Source organism: Hirsutella rhossiliensis (genome assembly GCF_020360975.1).
Source record: "Hirsutella rhossiliensis strain HR02 chromosome Unknown scaffold00003, whole genome shotgun sequence".
Lineage (NCBI taxonomy): Eukaryota > Fungi > Ascomycota > Sordariomycetes > Hypocreales > Ophiocordycipitaceae > Hirsutella > Hirsutella rhossiliensis.
In genome coordinates this window covers 1,822,381-1,837,348 of record NW_025408669.1, presented here as the reverse complement: position 1 = coordinate 1,837,348, position 14,968 = coordinate 1,822,381, and the positions used below count along the sequence as shown (strand labels likewise).

Sequence of the window (14,968 nt, the reverse complement as noted above, 5' to 3'; positions counted from 1 at the left end):
ACAAGAAGCTTCCCGAAACAACTCAAATAGATACATAGGTGGGGGACAAAGAAGAAGATGTAAATTCAAATTTCCGTCTATTCTTGTCACCAGTCAAAACACAGTCGGTTTAAGCATCGCGCACGAACCCTCAAGGAGGGCTGACCCGGGGACCTTGCATCCCCTGAAGAAACAAAAGCGTTCCAGTGGGCCTCGCCCCCGCCGGGGTTCCGTTTCGAACAGCGGGTTCACATGCCAGCTTTCATGTGATTGGCCGGCTCGACAGTGTCGACGTCTGTGCCGCAGGCTCAGTGCAACCGGCATGACAGCTTCGAATGCACAATGACAGGTGACACGGCACAAGGAGACCCTGAGCATCGTCCATCGATCCATTGCCCCGAATCTGCAGGGGAACGCGGGAGATCTACGTGACGCCACCGAGTACAGTACAGTACATTGGGGGTCATGCACGGCACCTTGCACGCCAAGGTACCATGTGCTAACCAGATGTCCCCTGTCTGCTGGCGACTCGTGGCAGCCAATCTCCAGCACACACTGCGCTGCGCCCCTCAAGAACCCCTCAAGAAGTCAACCAGCCGTCTCTTCTCACAGACGACCGCCATCGCGCAGAGTCGCCATTCCCTCCATGGTAGCGGTGCGTCTCTGCCGCTGTACTGGCGTTCGTGTCAGTCTGACGAAGTAGCAGCAACCGGGCAGTTCTTGTCGACCCCAGGCTCCTTTTCAGCGGCCCAAATGCGCGCACTTTGAGCCTAACAGGCCTGCTCGACCTCGGATTCAATTCCCTCTCCTCAGCTCGGCTTGGCCACCTTTCTCGGCTCGCCTAGACCCGTCTCAGGGTCTTTGTACTCCTTCCAGCTGACCGGCACCATGTCGTTGCCGGCTTCGCTCGTGGCCATGATGACGCCCAGCTCATTGGCCGCCGTCGACAGGTAGTAATTGGCCTGGTCGCCGAGGGAAATCTAGGTTTTGCCAGCGTCAGCTTTTGCCTCGCATCATCCAGCGCAACCGACATTGCCAAGCGACGCAAAGACACACAAGTATGAGGAGAGGAGAAGGAGCAAACCTACCACCTGGGCCCGCACAATGTCTCCCGGCTTGAACGAGTCGTGGATCCTGGCCTTGTCCTTTTCCGTGGCCCTGACGTCCTGCACGCGAATGACGCCCTGCCACTCCGTCTGCAGCACCGTATCGCCGACCTGCTGGATCACCACAATGGCCTGCTTGGGCATGAGGCGCACCACGCGGGCCAGCACCACGTTGTTGACGTCGGGCAGCACCTCGCGCCGGCGGCCGTGCCTCGCCACGGACACGGTGGCCAGGTCACCGCCCTCGGGCGCCGTGAGCTTGTTGAGCCGCTTGGCGGGGCCGGGCGCCTTGGCCGGCTGCTCGACGGTGACGCTACCCAGGAGGGACGAGACGACGTTGCCCTCGAAGACATGCGTGCCCGGGCCGGGGGCGTACTTGGAGACGGGGCCGAGGGGCTCGCCGGGGATGGCGACGGAGGGGACGTCGTCGACCGCCATGGTGGTGCGCGGGGGGTGGAGAGGCGGCGTGATGGGTTCTCGGAGGCAAGGCTACGGCAGAGCCTGCAGATTGTCCCTCAGAGGCTGCACACGATACGCCCTTATCGACAAGCATTCGCATGGATTTACCCGGTCTGCTTTGCTTACTCATCATTAGACTATGTACGTTCCGTACAGTACGGAGTAATACCCAAGCGGACTTAAGCGGGGCATCCAAAGCTCCGCACTCCGCGTCTCCGCAACTGGCGCCCGTCGCTGCCGACTCGGCAATCCCGGCCCCGATCCGGCTGAGCTCGGGCCCCGCATGGAGTTAGGGGCCCGACAAAGACCGACATGTAGGCAGCAGGCACTAGTGCTTTGTTTAACGGCACAAGGGTTCGTGCGCCGATGATTTTACCGATGAGGCGTCGAAATGTTTCAAGCGCCGTCATCTTTAGGTTGCCCGGGTGCGGAGGAGGAAGAGAAGAAGCAGCCGTCACTGACTGCTTCATGCAAAGGCAGCTGGACCGCGGACTACCATGGGAGAATTCGAGGTTAAGAGCCGACGTTGCGCTGGACGGATGCTTTGGTGTACAGTACGAAGTACGTTGTGCGGATAAGACAGGACAGGCTCATCAGAGTCGGGCGTGACGCGAGGGGGGTTGAATCACGTTGCCGGCTTACCCGGCCTCGACGCAAATCCCGGACCCCCCTCCCCCATGCGTTTGTGAATAATAATCAAACTCCGACTCGGGCCCTTCGCCCTTCCTGTACAGTCATGGCCTCGATGCCATTCGCTCCCCAGCCGTTACGCTCTCGAAACCCCACAACCGTCCAACTCTCCTTCTCCGCACCACAAGGCAAACCGTGCCGTGCTGAACAATCAACAATCAAGGGGCTTGCAAAGTATTAGTAGGCGTTGAAGAACATGGCGGGCGGAGTGGAGTCCGCCTGCAGCTGGCAAGTTCAGTTGTCCGCCGCGACCAGGGGGTCGTTTGTGTTTGCTCCTCCTCTGCCGTCCCTCGCCCTTTGCTGCGTGGGAGTGGCGTCGGAGCATCGGGCGTCCGACCTGCTGCTCTAGTGGGCTTGCTGGTGGTGCAGGTTCTTGTTTTTTTGTGGTTTTGCTTGTCACCGCCGGACCCGGTCTTGTCGTCGCATCTACATGGTAGCACAGAGGCAGCATTAAAACGGGCATCATGGTCGCTCTGGCTCACACTCGGGGAGACGCCCAACGCCGGTCTTGATGACATGACCCCAGCATCACACACACCTCGTCCTCTTTGGTGATATGCTCTTGCCGGAACCCCCAATGCCGTCGCTGTTGGTCCGTGGTCCACTACTGTCCCGCTCGGTTGCCTGTGCGCAGACGACTCCATTCGCCACGCACCGGGACATCGGTGTTCACCGTTGGTCTTGTACTTTATAATTAAACATCGAATCGTCCTCGGAGCCCACGAGGCACCTCGTTCCTTCCCTCTTCCCTGTTCGTCATGGCAGACCCTCCCGAGAGCAAGGAGTTGCGGGCACCGGAGGACGGCCTGGTAGCTGTCACGGTCGACGACACAACAACCCACGATGCCATCTCTCCACACGTCGACACGGACGAGGCCGCCGCCAACGAGAAGAAGCAAGTCCGAGACGGCGGCGACGGAGCCGCCGAGCTGAGCCGCGGCACCGGCCTCGCGGCGACAAAGAGCTATGCGACAGACACGAGCGTGGCGACGACAATGGCCGCGACAAGGTCCCGGACCGGAGCCGAGGAGCAGGGCTCGAGGACGTGGCGCCAGCGGGTGAATCCGCTGCGATGGGGCCGGATCCCCGAGGTTCCAGAGGAGCGCATCGTGTCTCGAGAGCACGGGGCGAGTTTCCTGAGCAGGTTGACGTTTCAGTGGATGACGCCCCTCATGACGGTGAGTCTCTGTCTGTCTCTCGCTCGATATTTGGACACCTACACTCCATACACACACTTATACTCTGCGTCCACGTTTGGTGGCGCGAGACCGTTGGACCGTCTATGCAAGGCATTGGACAATTGGCGCCAAGAGAGCATGTAGACTGACACCTCTCAGACAGGCTACAAGCGCCGGCTCCAACCCGGCGACATCTGGACCGTCAACCCGGACCGGGCCGTCGAGCCCATGACGGCGCGGGTGCGCGAGGCCTTCCGGCGCCGCGTCTCGGCCGGCGACAAGCATCCGCTCTTCTGGGCGCTCCACGACAGCTTCACGCTCGAGTTCTGGCTCGGCGGCCTCTTCGCGCTGCTCGGCACCCTGCCCCAGGTCATTGCGCCCTTTACCCTGCGCTTCCTCATCCAGTTCGCCGCCGACGCCTACCGCGCCAGCGTCGAGCAGCGGCCGCCGCCGCCCATCGGTCGCGGCGTCGGGCTCGCCGTCGGCATCACGGCCATGCAGATCGTGCAGAGCGTGTGCGTGAGCCACTTCATCTACCGCGGCATGATGATGGGCGGGCAGAGCCGGGCGGTCCTCATCGGCATGATTTACGAAAAGGCCATGGTTATTTCGGGACGCGCGCGTGCCGGCGGTGTTGGGGGAGGAGAGGCGCAGGCTGGTGGTGGTGATGGTGATGCCGACGGTGATGCTGCGACGGGCGAGAAACCAGGCCAGACAGAGGAAAAGAAGAAGAAGAAGGACAAGGACGCCAAGAAGAACGCCAAAGATGCCCCCGGCATCGGCTGGGCCAACGGGCGCATCGTCAACCTCATGAGCGTCGACACGTACCGCGTCGACCAAGCCTCGGCCCTTTTCCACATGATCTGGACGGCGCCCATCCTCTGCCTCATCACCCTCGTGCTGCTCCTCGTCAACCTGACGTACAGCGCGCTCGCCGGCTTCGCGCTGCTGGTGCTGGGCGTGCCGGCCCTGACGCGCGCCATCCGCAGCCTGTTCCGCCGCCGCGAGGCCATCAACAAGATCACCGACCAGCGCGTCTCGCTGACGCAGGAGATCTTGCAGTCGGTGCGCTTCGTCAAGTTCTTTGGCTGGGAAAGGGCCTTTCTCGACCGGCTGGGCCAGTTCCGTGCGCGCGAGATTCACGCCATCCAGGTGCTGCTGGCCATCCGCAACGCCATCAACGCCGTCAGCATGTCGCTGCCCATCTTTGCCTCGATGCTGTCCTTTATCGTCTACTCGCTGTCGCATCACGACCTGTCGCCGGCCCAGGTCTTCTCCTCGCTGGCCCTGTTCAACGGCCTGCGCATCCCGCTCAACCTGCTGCCCCTGGTCCTGGGCCAGGTCACCGACGCCTGGTCCTCGCTGTATCGCATCGAGCAGTTTCTCACCGAGGAGGAAAAGGACGAGGACGCCGTCGTGGACCTCGAGAGCCCGCACGCCATCGAGCTGCGCGGCGCCGCCTTTACGTGGGAGAAGACGCCGTCGCAAGACCCCAACGTCGGGACACTGGCCGCGGGCAACAAGGCGTCGTCGGACAAGCCCGCAGAGACAAAGGACGGGCCCGAGGAGCGACGGGAGCCCTTCAAGCTGCAGGGCCTTGACCTGCAGGCCGGGCGCAACGAGCTCATCGCCGTCATCGGATCCGTGGGCAGCGGCAAGAGCTCGCTGCTGGCGGCGCTGGCGGGCGACATGCGCAAGACAAAGGGCGACGTCGTGTTTGGGGCGTCGCGGGCGTTTTGTCCGCAGTATGCCTGGATCCAGAACACGACGCTGCAGAACAACATTACCTTTGGCAAGGACATGGACAGGCGCTGGTACCGGAGGGTCATCGAGGCGTGAGTACGGTGGACCAAGGGGAGGACGAGATCAAGGCTGACCGTCGTCTGCAGATGCGCCCTCGAGGCCGACCTCGACATGCTGCCCAACGGCGACCAGACGGAAATCGGCGAGCGCGGCATCACCATCTCGGGCGGGCAGAAGCAGCGGCTCAACATTGCGCGGGCCATCTACTTCGACGCCGACATTGTGCTCATGGACGACCCGCTCAGCGCCGTCGACGCGCACGTCGGGCGGCACATCTTCGACGAGGCCATCCTCGGCCTGCTGGGCGACAAGTGCCGCGTGCTGGCGACGCACCAGCTGTGGGTGCTGGCGCGCTGCGACCGCATCGTGTGGATGGAGGGCGGCGGCATCGTGGCCGTCGGCACGTTTGACGAGCTGATGCGGGAGCACAAGGGGTTCCGGGCGCTGATGGAGACGGGGGCCGGAGAGGAGAAGAAGACGAAGCAGACGGACGACGACGACGACGACGACGAGATCGAGACCGAGGCCGAGGGGGGCACGAAGACCAAGACGCGGAGGCGGGCCAAGAAGGGCGCGGCGCTGATGCAGCAGGAGGAAAAGGCCGAGGCCAGCGTGCCGTGGTCCGTGTACGGCGCCTACGTCCGCGCGTCGGGCTCGCTGCTCAACGCGCCGCTGGTCTTCGTCACGCTCGTGCTGTCGCAGGCGGCCAACATCATGACCAGCCTGTGGCTGTCGTACTGGACGTCGGACCGCTTCGGCCTGTCGACGGGCCAGTACATGGGCATCTACGCCGGGCTCGGGGCCGCGCAGGCGCTGCTCATGTTCCTCTTCTCCCTGCTGCTGTCCATCCTGGGCACGCGGGCGTCGCGCGTCATGCTGCGCCAGGCGGTGACGCGGGTGCTGCGCGCGCCCATGGCCTTCTTCGACACGACGCCGCTCGGCCGCATCACCAACCGCTTCTCGCGCGACGTCGACGTCATGGACAACAACCTGACGGACGCCTTCCGCATGTTCTACTTCACCCTGGCCATGGTCACGGCCGTCTTCGCCCTCATCGTCGCCTTCTTCCACTGGTTCGCCGTCGCCCTCGTCCCGCTGTACCTGCTCTTCGTCGTCGCCGCCTCCTACTACCGCGCCTCGGCCCGCGAGGTCAAGCGCTTCGAGTCGGTCCTGCGCTCCACCGTCTTCGCCCGCTTCGCCGAGGGCCTCAGCGGCGTCGCCTCCATCCGCGCCTATGGCCTGCGCCCGCGCTTCGTCGCCGACCTGCGCGCCGCCGTCGACGACATGAACGCCGCCTACTACCTGACCTTTGCCAACCAGCGCTGGCTGTCGCTGCGCCTCGACATGGTCGGCAACGCCCTCGTCTTCACCGTCGCCATCCTCGTCGTCACTTCGCGCTTCAACGTCGACCCCTCCATCAGCGGCCTGGTCCTCAGCTACATCCTCGCCATTGTCCAGATGCTGCAGTTCTCCATCCGCCAGCTGGCCGAGGTCGAGAACGGCATGAACGCCGTCGAGCGCCTGCGCTACTACGGCACCGAGCTCGACGAGGAGGCTCCCGCCCACACCGTCGACGTCCGGCCCGAGTGGCCCGACCGCGGCGCCATCGCCTTCGACGCCGTCGAGATGCGCTACCGCCACGACCTGCCCCTCGTCCTCCGCGGCCTGTCCATGCACGTCGCCGCCGGCGAGCGCGTCGGCATCGTCGGCCGCACCGGCGCCGGCAAGAGCTCCATCGTCAGCGCCCTCTTCCGCCTCGTCGAGATCTCGGCCGGCTCCATCACCATCGACGGCCTCGACATTGCCACCGTCGGCCTGCACGACCTGCGCTCCCGCCTCGCCATCATCCCCCAGGACCCGACCCTCTTCCGCGGCACCGTCCGCAGCAACCTCGACCCCTTTGGCGAGCACTCGGACCTCGAGCTCTGGTCCGCCCTGCGCCAGGCCGATCTCGTCCCCGCCGACCCGTCCGCCGCCGAGGCCGCCGCTCCCCTGCCCCCTTCTACCTCCTCCTCCTCCTCCCCTGACACCTCGACATCCTCCTCTTCCCCATCCCCGCGCATCCACCTCGACAGCGCCGTCGAGGAAGACGGCCTCAACTTCTCCCTCGGCCAGCGCCAGCTCATGGCCCTGGCCCGCGCCCTCGTCCGCGGCTCGCAAATCATCGTCTGCGACGAGGCCACCTCGTCCGTCGACATGGAGACGGACGACAAGGTCCAGCGCACCATGGCCACGGCCTTTCGCGGCAAGACGCTGCTGTGCATCGCCCACCGCTTGCGCACAATCATCGCCTACGACCGCATCTGCGTCATGGACGCCGGCCGCATCGCCGAGCTCGACTCGCCGCGCGCCCTGTGGCACCGCAACGGCATCTTTCGCGCCATGTGCGACCGCAGCGGCATCCGCCTCGCCGACCTCGAGGCCGCCAGCAACGCCGTCTCGGGCCGCCAAACAGCCGCCGTGGGCAAGGCTCCCTGAGGACGACATGCCCCCAGAGGTGCCAAGAACCACCTCAGGTATGGAGGCGAGGTGGAAACAAATTGGAAGGATGAGAGGAGCGCGTGCTTGGATGTGTTTAATACCCTTAGACCTCTCTTGACCCAGTCTTCATCGTACACAGCTCTACGAAGTAAACGAGTATGCGTAATTGGTACTCCACTAGATAATAATATTACTGAAAGCAGTTTTTATCTTCGTCACCAAACTTCTCCGCTTGTATCAGTGGCTCTCGCTATCGTACTGGCAAGGTAAAAAGCATACACGCGGGTTGACTGACCATGATGCAAGGAATATTTGTACAAATTCAACTGCCGAGACGTCTAGATATACACACGGGAGTTGGAGGCAACACGCTCGACCCAACGTAATGCGTGTACCGCCCTCTAATGCCGTGCCCAGTCTTTCCGCCTCCGTCTCGGCCCATCCTTGGTACATTGTCCAACCACCAGCCGTCCCTCCGTCTTTACCGCCTGCTGCTGTCCGACGCCTCGCCGCCACCAGGTCGTCCAGGGTTCAGATTAGTTGCGAAGCGAAAAGGCTTGGCCTTGCGCAATATCGACTTCGCTCGCACGTCTCGCCCGCAAAACCACATGCAAGCCCTTGACGCCATTGTATGAAAGAATCCGGAGCCTGAGCTCGGCAAGAGAAAATCTGCAAAAAGAAAAGAAAGGCCTATCCAAGACCGAGTACCATCAAGGCTGGCCCGTTTCATGGCCTAGCATCCGGACGGCCGCTCACATCCGGTTGTGTAGGCTGTTTGCTCTACTTCCCGGGCTCGTACCGCTCGGGCCATTCGGAAGGGGCATGTGCGGCGGCGGCAGAGCGCCGGGGTCGTCGGCCAAGAGATCCTCGAGATACGCACTAGGTGCTCGCTGACCTGGCGCCGCGGTGTTGAGATGAAGGGAGCTGGTGCTCATGTTGTTGGCGTCCCTTCGCATGAGGTACTGAGGCGAATCAGGAGGTGACCCGCTCAGCGTGTGACGAGACGCATTCGTGTACTGCCCTCGGGAGTCCGGGCGGAGGTTTTGCAAGCCAATCGTGTTGGTCTGATTTCCGGCAGGGGAGCCGGCGCCGGAGGCGTAGAAGCCCGATGGCAAATAGGTAGAAGCGCGAGGGCCAGCGGTGCTGATTGCCGTGGGCGAGAAGAAGAGGTTCGAGTGACTGGGCGTCGCAGAAGGAATAGGGCCCCGGTTGGTGCGCCGAACACCGCGACCAGCCGCTGGGCCAGCTCCGGGGGCCAGCGACATGCTCGAATCCTGATCGGTATACTTGTAGAAGGGCGCAGGCGGCGCAGGAAAGCCAGCCTTGCTATTGGTGGTGTGCTGCGCCATGGCGGCCCGCTTGACGGATCGGTGAAGGAGAAGGCTGACGATGCTGCGCCAGAGAAGAATGGCGAGCCCAAAGGCGCCGAGGATGGCTCCGACGGCAATAAAGACGGTACCATCCGGCAGGTTGGAGTGCTGCATAAAGGGGGCGTTCTTGGTGGGCGGGACGCTGGGAGGGGGATACGTTGGGATAGCGCCGCCCCTGGTTAGAGTGGGAAAGTCAGTGACTCGATCTGTGCCGGTGGTACTGGTGTTGTCGTCGGTGGTGCTAGTGCTGTCGTCGGCAGTCGTCGTAGGCGTCGCAACCTGCCTATCGCTTCTGGAAGGACTCGGGGCGTTGGAACGGATAGGTGTGCCCGCGGGCCGAGGGCTCGGGGTTCGCGAGTTGCCGCCTGCCTGAGCCATGACCGGGGCGGAGAAGATGGTGACGAAGCCCAGAGTCGACAGGACAAAGGCCGACCACGACAGGAATCCGGTCGGCTGCATGGTCGCGGTGGTTTGTCGCCAGCGTGCAAGTAATACAGGCGAGAAGCGAGAGAATATCCGGGGGAAAGGTCGCTTCGATCGAGACAGTCGCGTCGAGAGGAGGGCAGAGGTGAGCGTCGAGCGCTAAAGGGATGGACGGGGGTGGCTGAGATGTTGGCTCCCGGTGGAGCGTGGGAGCGTTCGAGGAGTCGGCTGGGAGGGGTGGGAGAGGAAGCGCCGGGGCAGCGGAAAAGGATGCGAAGACATACGCCACGAGATGGGCAAGTCAAGAAGAATGCGGTCGCGAGTGATGCTGGGTCACGGTGAGGAAGACATGGCGTATAACCGTGAAGGATGAGGGGCGAGAGAGGAGAGGAGAGGAGAGAAGAGAGGAGAGGAGAGGAAAGGAGGAGGGTAAAACGTCGCGCGACGACGAAGTCAGAAAGAGGGTACGGGGCGACCGCGAGGAGGCAGCAGCAGGGCGCCGGTACCTTGCGGAGTAGCCACTTGGAAGGGAACCTGGGCAAGGCGGGTTCATGGCGCGAAAAACGGAGGGGGATCTGCAGGGTGCAAGTATCTGGCCCACTTCGATACTTGGAAAGGCAAGGTACTGCAGCAAATGAGCCGGGGTCTGATACTCTTGGTCATGGTCTGGAGCCGAGCCGATGCCAAAAACCGGCAAGTACCTTCATGTACATGCACACATGCTCAATACTCCATCTATTAGCATCCAGTTGCAAAGGGGCGAGGCTGTCTAGTCCAAACGTGGCCTGGGCCGAGGTTAGCAGGCGCTTGGAAAAGAACAGACACCGCGTGCAATGGCTGGTGACTACCGGAGCCTCGAGAGTAAGTCTTGTCGGCAGACGACAGAGCCCGCCCTGGTTAGTCATGAGGCGACCAACGAAAATCCCGTTGGGCTCTTCAAACAGCCAGCTGGGCAAAGAAAGGGAGCTGTGCACGCCCAGAACTCGTACGCAAGCATGTGAGTGCTCACGTTTTCAAAGTTTGCTTCGTGTATGTGTATGTAAACACGGGTGTCATGGAAACAGCTGCACGATCCCACGGCTGAGGGCTTAGCCTTGGGTGAATGGTCCCATTGGGGGGCCATTGGGGGGCACAGCGCGTTGCGGGGCACAGCGTTGGGGCGCCCACCTATCATAGCGCTGTGACGCTCAAAAACCCTCACCCGGACTTCTCTGCAGGCGCCACCAGGGCGGCCCGTCGCCCATCACAGCATGCTGCACATGACAGCAATTTGCATGAACGTCTTTGTGCATGTACATACGGTACTCGTCAGCTCGTTTTCATTCCAAGTCATGAAGTGCACGCGTAAGACGTACAGTACCTCGTACCGTGTCAGAAACAACGCCGCAGCCACAAGGAGGGGGCCGCGCCGTGGCCGTGCTCCCCGTGGCTGGGCTCACTTCCCAATGTATCTAAGTACGTACTCGTACTTGACTCCGTACCTACCTTAATTATGTTAGCAGCTCATGCTGGGTACGGATTACAGAGACAAAACGGTCACGTGACTCGGAAGCTCCACCATCGACCAACGTCGAACCGATGACAGCCAGCCTCGGAGCTGCTGCCCGATCTCCCCTGCCCGCCATCGACCTGCCCGCGACCTCCCGCGATTCGGCGCCATCGCCCTCTAGCTGCTTCGTCCCAACCTCACATTCGCCGGTCGAAATCAGAGCATCAAGCATGGAGGACGAGCGTCTCTGGAAGTTTAGGAGACCCGAGTGGCTCAACAGCGCCTGGGCCCGCAGCGCTGGCGTGTACGGAGCCGGAGCTCTGGTACGTCTCAACCAGGCCCGCCGCGTCGTGTCGTCCTGTGGCCTTGCACACGATGGCGCCTGCTCTGCTTGCTCGGTGTCGAGCGCAACCCCTGCTGACGACTCTCCCTGATACAGTTCTCCGTCGCCTTCTACGTCATGCTCGACTCCGCCGTCTGGTCCAAGTCCGCCCGAAACGGCTCCAACGTCCACATCAAATTCGTCGACTGGCTCCCGCTCCTCTTCTCCAGCCTCGGCATGCTAATCATCAACTCGGTCGAGAAGCAGCGCCTCAGCGCCGATTCCTTTAGCTACAGCGGCTCCGGCGTCGCGTGGAAGGCGCGCGTGGTGCTCTTCCTGGGCTTTGCCGCCCTCGCCGGAGGAATGGCCGGCGGTGTCACCGTTTTCGTCCTCAAGTTTGTCGTCCCGGGCGTTGCCATGCCCGCGCTGGGCATGGGCATTGAGAATATCGTCAGCAATGCGCTCGTCGGCTTCAGGTACTTGCCACTCCGCTCATGGGGCGTGAACAGACACTGACGCCGTCTGCAGCTCTGTTGTTCTCTGGGTAAGCCAGAATATGGAGGATGAGTATTCGTACAACCTGGCAATATGAATCCGGGTTGTCAGCGAGGTGTGCAGCCGAGTGTATGCTAGTAGCAAACTCAAGTTGGGATTCCCCTTTTTTACATTTTTGAACCACGAGGCCTTGGAGGAGCCGAAGATTGTAGCACTTGACCGGGGGGTGACGGATCGACCTGATTGTGTGCTCATTGTTGGACTTCTGGTCGCTGATTGTTTACTGAAGTCTAAGAGTATGTTCGAATCGAAGACATGCTACTCGTCACACCCAACGCTTTCTGGATGAAATACAGTGCTCTCTAGCATCATGCCTTCAAGAGGAAGAAATAAATAGAGCATGTCATCTTCCGTGCAACGTCTTGTCCGGCCGGCGGAAACGTCCGTTGTCCGGCTTGGCGGGGTTCGCAGGGTTCTGGGGCTCTCCGACCTTGGGTCACAGCAACGGCTGCCACTAGCCAGCGACTAGGAGTTGAGCTGCCCCACCAGCAACCGTCACCCAGCTGCTGCTGCAGCCTGTATTCGTAGGTCGAGGCTAATTATGGCAGATAGTAAACATGCCCTGTGGACTGCAGTAAAATAGGAATATATTCCAACTTCAACACCCTCCCGTCACGGCTCACCGACGTTCAAGCACCAACAGTCTTGCCATGAGCGAGCGGCCTCGACGCGCCGACTCGGGCGCCTCGCGAGCCAGAGTCTCGGTCGCGGCAGCCGCTCGAGCAAACTTGTTTCGCGGCCAGCTGACCCGCCGCCCGACCGCCAGCTCCTCGAACTCGGCCGACACGCTGCGCCTCGACGTCGATGTCCTGTCCGACACGTCCGAGATTGTCGTCCGCAACCAGCAGGGCGAGATCGAGCTGGGCGATCCGCCCACCCCGACCGTCGACGAGCACGACGAGCAGGCCGAGGACCGGCACGAGACCGAGAGTATGATCTCAAGTCCTCGCTCTGACAAGAGACTTACGCGTCCGGATTTAGAGGAAAGGCAGCGCCTGGCGGAAGCAGTCAAGCACCACGCCATCAACCACAGCTCTGTGCCAGACCAGCCGGAAGGTAAAGCCGCCTCGACGCCTCCCGACCGGAACCTTTTGGCGCTGACCGGGGCAACAAAGAGCTGCTCGAGGCCGTCCGCGCCGACCTCCGCGCCAAAGTCAGTGCCCTGGCCGACGACAATTGGATGTTTGAGCCAGAAGAGCAGACTCGAGGATGACTTTGTTGCCTACGAAACGCCCGCTACGTAATGGTTTTGCATGGTATCCTTGGTGCGTCCCTTTTACAAGCCTTTGCCCAGCCCTAATCCAGCCCTGCAGGAGCTGGAGCTTCCGCGCTACGCAACTTTCGCCTCTGGGGCTGCTGCGGCGCGCCGCCCCCGCCCAACAAGCCGCTCATCATGTCCATCAGCGGGTTGCTCTGCCGCGGCCTCGAGATGCCGAAATACAGCTCGGCAATCATCTCGAGCGACTCGGCCCACACTTCAGTCTCGTTGATCTGGGTGGCGTACTTGGCCACGAGGCCCTTATACACCTCGGGCGCCCCGCGTTGGATGGCCAGGAGAAGCAGGCCGAGGAAGTTGACGAGGGGCAGGCTGGGGAAGACTCGGATGTCACAGTGAGCGCTCGAGACGTCTTGCACGCCAAGCCCGGTGTTCTCGTTACTGAGGGAGCTGGTGAAGAGGCGGTAGCAGGTGTTGGCTGCGCGGACGTTGCCGACAAGGAGGTAGCCGAGTATGGCTCTGGCGGCAAAGTGTGGCGCTAGGTGGGCGTCTCCCTCTTTATACCACTCGTATTCCATCTTGGCGAGGACCGCAGGAGAGTCCTTAGTCCCCAGCAGCAAGTGTTTCTCGGCCTCGTACGTCTCGTGCTCCTCGGCGTATAGCGATCCGGCAACGTGGTGCAGCTCCGGGTCGCCGGCCGGGTACTCTCCAAACTTGGCCGACCAGCTAAAGGCCAGCACGCACGTCAGCACCCTCTGATTTCGCAGATACAGAGCAGGCAAGGCAAGGCTCATCGTACCCAATCATCTCGCCGATAAACTTCTTCCTCGTGGGCTCCTGGGCATCAAAGAGGCGCAAGCACGTCAGCAGCCTGCCCTTTGCGGCCGAGTCGGGCGCGAGCTCGGCCTGCCTGTAGACGTCGACAAGCATGACGCACAGGTCGCCGCCGCTGCCGCCCTGGCCGGCCGCGAGCAACGCCTGCGCGACGCTGGCGAGGATGTCGATGGCGGCGGGCCAGTTTTGCGCCTTGATGTAGCGCGAGGCGGCGACCCGCGTCTGCTGCTGCGCCTCGTAGTAGTCGCCGTCGGTGGTTTTCTCCCGTAGACGAGCGACGATGCGGTCGACCTTGCTCGCCATGGTGGGTGCGAGGCTGAGGGCTCGGCTTGCGGTGGTGGTGGTGGAGAGGCGTGCTGGAAGCGAGGGTTTGGGTGCGTTGAGATGGAGGAGGGTCAGTTATATTGAGCTTGGAGGGGCTGTTAGGTAGGACTGGCGAAGCGCGGTGGGGGCTGTCGATTAATTGTCCAACCACTGCGGAGAGCTATAGCATTCAGGCCACGAGATTTATATTGACAGTTCTCTCAAATGGCAATCTTTGAATATGCATGTTTTGCATCGTTGAACTCATTCACAATCAGTCCATCTTCCCTTGTGTGTCTTGGGCTCAGAAAGGAGAGGATATATCCTTGGCAACCGAGCTTCCAAGCACTTAAACAAGCCACTTACTTTCTCCGATGCTGATCCGCTCCTTACATAATCCGGCTCTCAAGGGAGCAAAACGGCAGTCTCCTATTCATAATAGGTACCTACGTTACGAGGTGTAGGTCACTGGTCCTTCTGCTCTTAGACAGAGGCCCGCAATAACGGTGATATGTATATAGTGTTTAATCCAGACACCATTACATCACCATCGCGCGGATAGTGTAGAGGTTAGCATGCATGCTTCCCAAGCATGCGACCCGGGTTCGAGTCCCGGTTCGCGCATGTCATTTGTTTTTTTGCGTCCTGACCGTCTTGTTAGGGTTTGCTTTTGCTCTTCGCGACGGCTTGGCTTCTTTACATCTTGTGGTATGGCTTTGTTGAACGAGGCCATCACGAGGTCAATCGTAGCATTCACCAG

The 14,968-nt window shown here is 61.6% G+C and overlaps 6 protein-coding genes and 1 non-coding gene across 7 annotated transcripts; 4 read left to right on the top strand and 3 right to left on the bottom strand.

Moving 5' to 3' along the window:
- Positions 1-788: 788 nt before the first annotated feature.
- HRG_03095 (exosome component EXOSC1/CSL4 domain-containing protein) lies at positions 789-1,523 on the bottom strand (the record flags this gene model as incomplete). Its single annotated transcript, XM_044861566.1, has 4 exons — positions 789-959; positions 1,068-1,196; positions 1,239-1,398; positions 1,462-1,523. 4 exons carry the CDS (start codon positions 1,521-1,523, stop codon positions 789-791), a joined length of 522 nt encoding a protein of 173 aa, XP_044722592.1.
- A 1,469-nt stretch (positions 1,524-2,992) lies between these two features.
- On the top strand, positions 2,993-7,693 carry HRG_03094 (ABC transporter transmembrane domain-containing protein; the record flags this gene model as incomplete). The annotated part of the gene is made up of 3 exons (XM_044861565.1): positions 2,993-3,412; positions 3,572-5,247; positions 5,302-7,693. The coding sequence occupies 3 exons, from the start codon at positions 2,993-2,995 to the stop codon at positions 7,691-7,693; spliced, it is 4,488 nt and encodes a 1,495-aa protein (XP_044722591.1).
- Positions 7,694-8,448: 755 nt separating this feature from the next.
- Positions 8,449-9,525, bottom strand: HRG_03093 (proteinrelated to CSI2 protein; the record flags this gene model as incomplete). Its single annotated transcript, XM_044861564.1, has 2 exons — positions 8,449-8,644; positions 8,714-9,525. The coding sequence occupies 2 exons, from the start codon at positions 9,523-9,525 to the stop codon at positions 8,449-8,451; spliced, it is 1,008 nt and encodes a 335-aa protein (XP_044722590.1).
- A 1,683-nt stretch (positions 9,526-11,208) lies between these two features.
- HRG_03092 (uncharacterized protein) lies at positions 11,209-11,892 on the top strand (the record flags this gene model as incomplete). Its single annotated transcript, XM_044861563.1, has 3 exons — positions 11,209-11,301; positions 11,418-11,776; positions 11,829-11,892. 3 exons carry the CDS (start codon positions 11,209-11,211, stop codon positions 11,890-11,892), a joined length of 516 nt encoding a protein of 171 aa, XP_044722589.1.
- A 613-nt stretch (positions 11,893-12,505) lies between these two features.
- Positions 12,506-13,068, top strand: HRG_03091 (uncharacterized protein; the record flags this gene model as incomplete). The annotated part of the gene is made up of 3 exons (XM_044861562.1): positions 12,506-12,785; positions 12,837-12,911; positions 12,971-13,068. 3 exons carry the CDS (start codon positions 12,506-12,508, stop codon positions 13,066-13,068), a joined length of 453 nt encoding a protein of 150 aa, XP_044722588.1.
- Positions 13,069-13,151: 83 nt separating this feature from the next.
- Positions 13,152-14,208, bottom strand: HRG_03090 (uncharacterized protein; the record flags this gene model as incomplete). The annotated part of the gene is made up of 2 exons (XM_044861561.1): positions 13,152-13,797; positions 13,871-14,208. 2 exons carry the CDS (start codon positions 14,206-14,208, stop codon positions 13,152-13,154), a joined length of 984 nt encoding a protein of 327 aa, XP_044722587.1.
- Positions 14,209-14,760: 552 nt separating this feature from the next.
- HRG_12076 lies at positions 14,761-14,832 on the top strand. The gene has a single exon. It is a non-coding gene; the product is annotated as a tRNA-Gly (tRNA).
- The last annotated feature ends 136 nt before the right edge of the window (positions 14,833-14,968 follow it).